The following is a 10784-nucleotide window of genomic DNA, read 5'->3' as shown; positions in this document are numbered from 1 at the left end:
ATGGGCTTCTTGGCCGACATTCCCTTCTTTCCCTTGGGATTCAGATTCTTGGCCTTGTGGGTTTGATTCTTGGCCTTCTGCGCATTTCAGTCACCATTGTCTGAACGTGACCTTGAGGGGTTTCTGTTGGAGTATCTCCCTCTTGATGCGTTCTGCCACGCTTGTGCATAGTAGGAAACGTATGCGCGATTTGGACAGTTTCGGGCAATGTGTCCAGGTGTTCCACAGTGAAAACATGTATTTTTCTTCACTGTGAAGTTGGTTCTTCCTGCCCCTGGTGGCGTATCCTTGCCTCGTTTCTTGTTGATCCCACATGCACACTTACAACAGGCACTCTGTTTCACTGGAATTGGTTGCCTGTATTTCTCAAAAGCATGTTGATCAGAAGCAGCTAAGTTTAAAGCAACAAATTCAGAGTTCAAGGAGATGTTGGTTTGTTCAATGGTTTTCTCCTTGTTCTCATCTTCTGCTACTTTACCTGCACATAAAGTAGAAACATTAGAATCTTCAACCTGAATACCTCCTGACACAAATTCAGATGGTTTGCCATATTGAAGATGTGCCTTCTTGTCAATTTCTTCGTGTGTCATAGGGATGGATGTGTAGTTATGATTGAAAGGTGGAGGAACACTATCATACCCTAGATCTTTTTGCAGGTTATTTTTAAATTGCAGACAATGGTCTATCATGTTTGCAACTACTTCGCTTGACACATAAAAAAATTTAAAATCAAAATATGCAGTTTCAAATTTGCTTTTTAATGTGTCAAGCTCAGCAGTTAACGCAACAAGTTGTATCTTAACATAGTCATAATTTTCACATTTGTTGCTATAATCTTCTTGAAGCTTCCTAAAGTCTTTGGTTTTTGCTTCTAATTCAGCCTTTAGGGGTTTCTGTCCTTTCTTGAGTTGATATCCTTCATATCTCAGGTCCTCAACTTCTCTTTTTAATAAATCAATTTGTTCATGAAGAAGTTTAATCGTAGCTTCACATGATTGAGAGCATGAAACTTCATTGACCGAGATGTTTGCAGAACTCATTGTTTTTCCACACTTCAAAGCGTCAAGTTCTTCAATTACAGCAGCAAGACTAAGATGATTGAGATCTTTTGTCTTCTTGATGACATCCACGTTTATATCCTACGATTTCGAAAGTAAATTTAGAAGATTTTTGTTTATCTCAGATTTAGTCAAGAAGATCCCAACTATATTCATCTCAGTAGTAAGCATAGTAAATCGTTGTAACTGAGCTTCCAGGGTTTCTCCAGGGATATAATTGAACATGTTGAAATTTTGTCTTAACATATCCTGACGATTCTCTCTCATGTCTTCAATTCCCTCGTAGACCTCAAACACCATTAAAAGCACAACTAGAAGCTAAATTCTTTGACAAAAAAAACTCAAAAGTCAACTTTAAATGTCAAATTGAAAAATCAAACTTAAAAGTCAAACCAAAAAGCTAAATTTGAAATTTTAAAGGTTAAACGAGAAAGTCAAAAGTTAAAGTCAAAGGACAAAATTGAAAGTCAAAGTCAAAATTCTAAAAAAAAAATTAAAAGTCAAAAAGTAAAAACTAAAATTTTATTTTATATATATATATATATATATATATATATATATATATATATATATATATATATATATATATATATATATTATACTTAAGTATGCATATTGGGTCAAAGGCTGAATTTTAAGAGGTATAAGCCTTAATGCATTATGTACACTCATTTTATGCATCACAGAATCCTAAATCTTAATTTGGTCAACATTTGAAAAAGTCATAATCCGTATGTTGAATTTATCAATTTTAAGATAAGATTGACCGAGTATTCCATGACCATTGAATCAGTCAGCTTCTTCTTATCGACATCCCCAAATTAGTTGAAAGTTAAAGGGGTTTGTTACTTCAAAGTTTCATATTTATAGCTCTTTCAAATTCCAGATTCAATGTTATTGATGGTTTTTTTTTGTTCTTAGATCTATAAAGATTTTACTTACAGTTATTTATTTCTTTTCCCTGTCTCTGTCAAACATCTAAACCTCTTCCTTTTTTGTGCAGGGAACCAAAAATGGTTCGATGAAGGATGGTGTCTAAAAAGAGTTTTTCTCAGTCACCCACATCAGATACATCTATTCATTTTGAACTTTGAATACACATCCCATTCTTTACCTCATCCTAACCCTAACCCTAGACATAATAGTAGAGCTACCCACCGGACCATTCACGCCCGAGCTCACACCCATAACCACACATCTCATATCAAGCACCAATACGACTACTCTCTATACCGACTCCTCCGCCATTCGTCTTTCTCTAAAGTGCTCCAACCCATCGCCGCCCTCCATCACCAGCATTTTACCAGTCACGAAACCACCTTTAACATTAATGATAAGTGCACCACCATCATTGTCTTCTTCATCTCTCTATTCATAAGAAAAACCCTAACCATGTATGTGTGTTTACAACTCTGAAATGAGAGGAAATGAAAAGACGAACCCAAATAAAAACCTGGTCAGCTGGAGGTTAGGTTTTCACACTGAGCTTTTATTTTTCTCCATTATTTTGGATTTTACATGTTTGTTTTGCATTTTTCATATGTTTACAAGTAACTCATATTTTTAAGCCATCAATTCATCAATCTTTTAAGCAAATTAGATTAGTTTACCATGCTTAATATGTGGCAACCCTGCTTTCTATTATAACAAATCTGTGAGAAATTGATTATATATTTGGGGTTTTTTTTTGTAGATCTGTTCCGTTTGGTGTTGGTATGTCACGCTCTGCTTTTTTTTTTTCCGAGATATTGTCTCTATGTTTGTGCGTGTTTAGCTGTTTCTGTAAATCCGATAGTAGCTTTACATAGATATCTTCTTATCTTTTCGATTTCTTAGAATCTCTTGCATTTGTTAATCGTATTTTGTGGAAATTGATAAAAACCTGTGAAAGTATAAATTTTTTATAATAAGTGAATACCTGCTGTCAAATAATAAGCTGCCATTTTTTTGTGAAAATTGTCTCCCTTGCATCTAAGAAATCAATTTTGAACCCAATGTTATGTTTGAACATATTGACAAGAAACTGACTTTTCAGGTATCTCTTTTTCAATTGCAATCTTTCCGATATTATTACTTCGCTTTGTTCATTTCTTATATCAAATGTTGACACTATTTGACTCCAAGCATTCCAAGGACGTTTCTGGTTTGAATTGCTCTATTATTATAGTTTTAACACTAGGAGATCGTTTCTTTCAGAAACCTCTTAAGGTTGAAAATATCACTATCAAAACTCCAACTTTACTGTTATATGTGGTTTCGTACACTCAATACTTGGTGGTTTTATTTTGTTTGTTGTAGAAAAAAGATTGTTTTATTCTTCAACCACCCACCCTTTACTCTCAATCAGTTCCTGTACCCCACCCATTCTCTTGGTCTTTTCCTTCTTTTTGCTATAGAAACACACACCATCACAAACATAATTCATTGCTATATTAGATAAGTTGACATATTCGTTATGAATTAACTGCTATGCTTCTTTTTTTTGTTTTCACAGGTTCACATATATGTTACCTGTTATGGTCTCACTGGTCTCATAGGTCCATTTTACCCCTGTCGTCTATAATATTTTATTTTTCTAAAAGTAATCGGCCGTTATACCCCTACCACCTAAATTTGTTGTTGTGTTTGTGTGTGTATATTTATTCAGTTTAAACAAATATATAATCTTGCTTTCAGTTTCTTCCCAAAATAACATCTTACTTTTAATTAAAACCATTCTTTTATTGGGTTTGGGAAATTTATTTGAAGTCTGATTCGTGGAGGGGAAGATTATGGACTTTTATCAGATGGTCTTAGTGTAAGTACTACATCTTTTGGTGTTTGATTGGAGATTTGGACAGTTTTACCCTTGATATTGTTAATTTGATTTTTATTAATTGTTGTGTTTGGTTTACTATTTAGTTGCTGGGATTTTTTAAGGGCTCAACTCTTTTTGCATTCTTGGTTGGTGGACCTTTGGTTTGTGGTTTTGTTGGTTGTTCAAAGAAAGTGTCGAGTAACCTTTTTTTCCAAATTGTTTCTGTTGTTTTTCTTTGGAAGTATCTTAATAAATTTCTGATCGATAGATTTGGTTGCAAGTAGCTGGTGAGACTCATTTCATGTGGCTACTAATTGATTGGTACAGGGGAAGGGAAGGATTGTCGTATTAGGAAATGGTTAAATCATTAGATGTGGATCGGTTGAATTTTTTTGTATTTTTCTCTTTATTTTGGATTATAATTTTTTGAACTTTTTTATTTATCAATTTGTAGAGGCTCGGGTCTCTTAGGAAAAAAGCAACATTTTCCCTATTTTTTTTATTTCCTGCAACTGTTGTTAATGAAAATACACATAATGACATTGTTGTTTTGTTATACCATACGAAATTTAAGGAATAACATACTACTTTTGATTTTAAACGTACATTGTAGTAATCGTAAAAAATATAAGTAAAGTGCCATGAAAAGTACATATAAATGATAATATAGATTCCAGTTTGATGTAGTAATCATAAAAAATACAAGTAAAATGCTATGAAAAGTACATATAAATGATACTACAGATTCCAGTTAGATGTAGTAATCGTAAAAAATATAAGTAAGTGCTATAAAAAGTACATATAAATGATACCACAGATTCCAATTGGATGTAGTAATCGTAAAAAATATAAGTAAAGTGCTATGAAAAGTACATATAAATAATACTATAGATTCCAGTTGGATGTAGTAATCGTAAAAAGCATAAGTAAACTGCTACGAAAAGTACATATAAATGATACGATAGATTCCAATTGGATTTATGGACAACGTTTGTCTCTCCATCTTTAGTTATTGGATTGTTGAATGTCTATGAACTTCATTGATCTTTGAATCCTAAATCATTTGTTTGTGAACGGCTGATGTTAATTGGGCTTAATCTAATTATTTTAGAATTTAAAATTAAGTCGGGTTTTTCTGGATCAATTGCCACAGGTTCAACTGTTTTTTTATTAATTCAATCGTTTCATTTGGGGTAGTAAATATGCAAAGACCTTCTTCTACTTGGCTCGGTCTCTTCACCAAGTCACGATCCAACCGGTTCGACCGATCGCGTCGACTTGGGTCTTATAACACTCATAATTATTAGTAATTCAATTTATAATAGACTAAAAATATTTAAATTTTACATGAAAGAAAATTAGAAATGTGGACCCTATTATATATTTTTAATTTTAGTTTAAGATCAAAATAGTTAGTTTTAAAAAAAATAAAAACATGGGTAGTTTGAAAAATGTATTTTATGGTTAAACACTAAAAGTTTATTATTATTTTTAAATAAAACACCGCATTAAGATTTTAATTATATTAAAACCGAAACAACAACATACAGTTTATTTTTAAACAAATCAACAATATAACTTTACTTAAACCCAAAACACAACATATATGATAGATACTTTTAGTGTTGAATGATATTTTTTATAGTGTATTTTTTCGAATTCGACATGCTTCAAATTTTTTACAGAAATGCAACTATTCGTTGTCTGCAAGCAAGAAACTAATTGTCGTGTTGTTGCATCACGTGAGTACCAGGCTAGCAACACTTTTATTTTTAACCAAAAATAACAACATAAATTATAGATATATATTTTAATGATAAATGATATATTTTCGGTGCATTGCATCTTCTTTTATTTAAATATGTCATGTTCTGTGAAGAAAACTACATGCTGATGCATTGCATGTTCTTCGTAATATGACATGTTTTCGAAAGAAGCTAACCAGAAAAAGATAACTATTCTCCGAAAGAACTATTCATCGCATCCACATTAAATGTCCACCGTTGAATTGAAACTAATAATTGTCCGCCGAAAACATACTTATGTCAATTAAGTCCCTATCAATAGGCTTCATACATTAATGACATCGTTGAATTGTCACTAATGTTTGGTCCCTATGGTTCCAAATCACTGAATTGAAACTAATGTTTAGCGATCTTACTAATATATTATGTCTTATTTTTAGTATGACATATTTCATAAAATAAAGTAATTATAAAATTGAAAGTAATTATTGTCTGCCGAAAAGAAACTAAATGTCGAATCATACATGTTTCCAAATAGAAATAATTGTCGAAAGAAATTATTTGCACCCGTCGTTTGGCGCGGGTAACGGCTAGTATATATATATATATATATATATATATATATATATATATATATATATATATATATATATATATATATATATAGGTTGAAAAAGAAATTTAAAAATAAAGGAAATTTAATTTTGGGGTTAAAAGTGTTAAAAATGTGAAAGTTGGAATCGACAATAATGCTTTATGAATTAAATTCAGAAGGAGTATTCCATCTAGTAACCTAGATGAGTTGGAAGAAGCGTTGGTTGACTAGGGAGGAGACCCGGGTTTGAATCCCGGCACCCCCAATTTCGTTTCAATTTTTGAAGTGCGAAGGCGAGGAAACTAGTGCGATGCGAGGGCGTTGCTGCGATGCGAATTGCGAGGCGAGCGACATGATGCGAGGACCTAGTGCGAACCGGAAACTGCTGCTGACCGTAAACTCGAGCCGTACACGTGCGAGCCATAAACTCCGAGGCCTCGGACCGTAAACCATTTTCGGTCGTAATCTCGGACCGCAAACTCGGGCAGTAAACTTCGGAAACCCTAGCTGCTGGCCGTAAACTCTGCCACCCCCTCGCTGGTTACGACCAAAAACAACGATTTTTGCCTCTTTTTGCTCCAAAACTCGATCAAAAACTTTTTTCTATGAAAAACGCGAAGAACAAACCCCCTTTATTTTACTACGATCTATCAAAAAACGCAAGAATATTTCCAAAATAAGATCAAATAAGCTCCATATCTGACAAAATTGACTGATACATTCCAAGCTCTGATACTAATTGTAAGTCCCCAAAATGTATGTGTATCAATTAGATCCGTTTGATGGTGCGGAATCTCAATCAAACGGATGACGTCAGATCAAATAGAAGAGAAGGAGAAGAAGAAGATGATGAATCTTGTATGTATTGATATGAATGAAGATCTGGATACAAGATTCACACACACTAACACACACTCTCTTTTCTCTCTCTAGAACACCTTCAAATACACATACATAAGCTCCCCATTCTGTTCTGTTCATCAATGCCTCCGCAACCACCTAACACCTATTTATATATTTGGGGAATATGGGCCATAAATGGGTTTACAGCCGTAAATGAGTTTACGACCGTAAACATCCATTGGACCGTAAATACAACTGCAAAAATATATTACATGACCAAAAACTATTAATGCCTAGAAAAGTAAAGTATAAATCATATTTTTGACCCAACAAAAATTAATTTCTAAAAAAATATTCGCACCCGTCGCTTGGCGCGGATAAACGGCTAGTATGTATATATATATATATATATATATATATATATATATATATATATATATATATATATATATATATATATATATATATATATATATATATATATATATAATCAAGGATGACTTGCGTTAAATGTGCCAAGTTTTGTTTTTTTGTTTTTTTTGTTTTTTTGTTGTTTTTTTTTTCTTCAGATTTCCGTTTATAATAACATTATCTTTAAAATGTTTAAAATATTAATATTTCATTGGGTTACCCTAAAATAACATTATGTTTAAAATGTTAAGATTTTCATTGGGTTACATAAGAAAATATTTTAGGCCCAAGGTATACGGCCTTTTAGTTGTTTATAGTTTAGACAGTTGGAGTGATGGCAGAATTATTTATTTGTACGAGTTATAATTGGCCATATCTTTAATGATAAAAACAATGTCTAAAACTTATGTTGATTCATTCTTTAACTTTTTTTTTTTTTTAAATTTATTCATTTGATCCTATTCAGATAAAACGTATCTAAAATGATACATTCTCAGATCTTCCTATTCTAATAAAAAAATAGATTTCATATCATTCTCTGCTTAAAATGTGAAATATTTACATTTTTTACAAAACAGTTAAAATATAAATTTATATTATATTTTCAAACTAAATTTACCATGATAATATATCTTTTCTAAAGCCTTCAACAATATCAACATATATTTTTTGCTTTTCAGCATACAAAATTATTTTTTTGTTTTCTGTTTTCATTTGCTGTATGATATCACATGTTGGTCAAATTGATGCTCAAAATGCAGATAGAAAAAAGTATAAGATGCAAATACAAATCCAAGATGTCAAATATGTTTTTTATAACCTACAACATCGGCGTATATTAACTATTTACATTGGAAAAACCAATAGTTGTTTTTGTTAGTGGTTTCAAAATTGGATGTTACTCTATCGGGAAATTATAGTTACATATTGTCGTATTATATCCAAAAGAACCCAAACATTCTTCACACCGTCGTAATCCTTCAATTTGGTAGGATTAATGTTTGGCACGGTATAATGATTCTTTTATTCTGTCTTATATTGTAATGATTCTTATTCATTATATATATATATATATATATATATATATATATATATATATATATATATATATATATATATATATATATATATATATCGTCAATACATTAATACTACTTTGATGTATCGAACAACTTAATATATGTTTATTTGAACAACTTAATTATCTGGTTTATATAACAATTTTGATTTATTTCATTAATTATGGTTGGTTTATTTTTATAACAAATTTAAAATTTCATTGTATTATATCGTTATTTTTTTTCTTTTATTCACAAATAAAAACTTTCTATTACATGTTGAAAATTAATTTTATTTTTTTACTTTAATCAACGATTATAATTTTACATAACTAAATAAAATATCTTTTAATTAATAGTTTATTTAAATTAATTAATTAATGATTATGTGTTTCTACTATGAAAATGTAATTAATATTACAACCGTGATTGTCACGGGTTATAAACTAGTTAATATATATATTTTTCTTCTTTCTATATAACGTAAACATAATTGTAGTTTTTGTTTGATAAGATAATTAAACCATGTTTGCTGATTTTTTTCCAACCAAGATCATTTAAAAAGCATAAATAAATTGTGTTGTCAATTTAGTTTTGATAATAGATGTAGGTGTTTTATGTTGACTATTTTCAAAACGCAGTACAATGGTAAACACAAAAAACATAGAATTGATAATCTAAAACTTGATAATCTAAAACTCATTGATAATGGAGAGAAAAAGATGTAAATCAAATTATTGATTACTCAAGGGGCTCAGTTAAGGGGCTGTTTGGCAGAATTTGAATTTTTAAGAGGTCTTAATTTTTAAGATTTGAATTTAAACATGTTGTTTCGTTAAAACCTCTGAATTCTTATATTGAATTATAAAATTAACCATTTTACCCTTATGTATTGTTTTTTTTTATAAAAGAACTAAACCAACTTTTTGAATAACTAAAAACTTATAAAAATACCATACAAAAGAAAACACTTGCAATTTTGTATAAAGAATAACGAAATAATGTATACAAACACAATCATATATGTTCTTGAACATGAAAATTGAAAAATGTTGCTAATCTAAAGACCATAATCACAACTGAACAGATAAACCAATTCAAATCTAACCATCTAATGACCACAATCTGTTACTTGCAAATCCAAACTAAAGATCATAATAACAACCGAAACTTGAACAATTAAACAAATTCAAGAATAATCATCTAATGACCATATTTTCCATTTGAATAGTTCCATATATGTAGCACATAAAACCCCGTCTTGCTCACTTTCTCTTCTGGCTTCAACATTATCTTCCATAGAAAAACCAACGGGGATACAAATAGGCTCTTTTTGTGCTTCAAAGTCTACATTCAACTATTAAACAAATCTCCATAACACACGATTATGTACTATAAATGCTTTTGAGGTCACGAAACATAACAATTTTCATTAACTATATATATAAACACAACTATACACAAATTCATCAATCAAACTTTAAGAACATTTCATATCGGATGAAAATTTGTAACCAAAACATCATAGCCAACTGCTGTGATTTAGGGCTGGAAATAAACACATAAAAAATTCCATAAAAATCCAAAAACAAACCATCAGGTTCTTCTTCTCCATTATGAATATCAAGAATATGCTTCAATAAATCAGATATTTCATATATTAGAATAACATAAATCAAAGCAAACTTCATAGAAATCAGAATATAGAAATCAATGATTGGAGTAAGGGGCTTTCACTAGAGCATCGGAGAAAAACCAAGAGAAAAAAATATAGAAATCGTCGATTAGAGAAGACCGAAGCACATACATGCTATCTTGTTGTCGAACGGCGGCCCTAGATGTGTCAGTGTTCAAAGGGATATTTCTTGTCGTTCGGATACAGATGAGAGCGACAGTGGTGCTTGACGAAAGAGCCGACGACGCAGTGGGCTCGTTGGAGGGGTTTGTTGACGGCGACACTAGTTGTACCGGCAAACGCACTGGCCGGCTAGTGGCGGAGAAAATAACGGAGGGTTGCAATCGTGCAATCGAACTGTCAAAGATGTAATGGGAAAAAAGGGGGTGTCAGCTTGTGTGAAAGAAAAAGAAGAGGGAAAGAAGCGAATTATAAGAGAGGGCAAAAGAGGAATGTGCGTTTTTTTTTTAAAATCAGACACAACTTCACATCTGAAAAATTAAGAGGCATTTACCAAATTAAGAGGCATTTATTCAGATGTTACGAAACAGTCTGCATCTTAAAAATTAAGTGACTGACTTTTAATTTTTCAATTAAGAGAC

The 10784-nt window shown here is 31.2% G+C and overlaps 1 protein-coding gene across 7 annotated transcripts; it reads left to right on the top strand.

The window, feature by feature from the left end:
* The first annotated feature begins 1785 nt into the window (after positions 1–1785).
* On the top strand, positions 1786–4456 carry LOC111918505 (uncharacterized). Of its 7 annotated transcripts, none has more exons than XM_042901583.2 (6): positions 1786–1898; positions 2062–2525; positions 2752–2771; positions 3553–3595; positions 3807–3855; positions 3960–4456. In XM_042901583.2, exons 2-6 carry the CDS (start codon positions 2455–2457, stop codon positions 4137–4139), a joined length of 363 nt encoding a protein of 120 aa, XP_042757517.1. In that variant the 5' UTR covers positions 1786–1898; positions 2062–2454; the 3' UTR covers positions 4140–4456. The 7 variants fall into 7 exon arrangements, 4 of the variants coding, with proteins under 4 accessions (XP_042757517.1, XP_042757516.1, XP_042757518.1 ...); XM_042901582.2 differs by having other exon boundaries at positions 1851–1961; XM_042901584.2 differs by having other exon boundaries at positions 1861–1951.
* The last annotated feature ends 6328 nt before the right edge of the window (positions 4457–10784 follow it).

This window comes from Lactuca sativa, chromosome 1 (assembly GCF_002870075.4).
Source record: "Lactuca sativa cultivar Salinas chromosome 1, Lsat_Salinas_v11, whole genome shotgun sequence".
Lineage (NCBI taxonomy): Eukaryota > Viridiplantae > Streptophyta > Magnoliopsida > Asterales > Asteraceae > Lactuca > Lactuca sativa.
The sequence above is the reverse complement of the archived record's forward strand: the minus strand, read 5'-3'. Positions and strand labels throughout refer to the sequence as shown.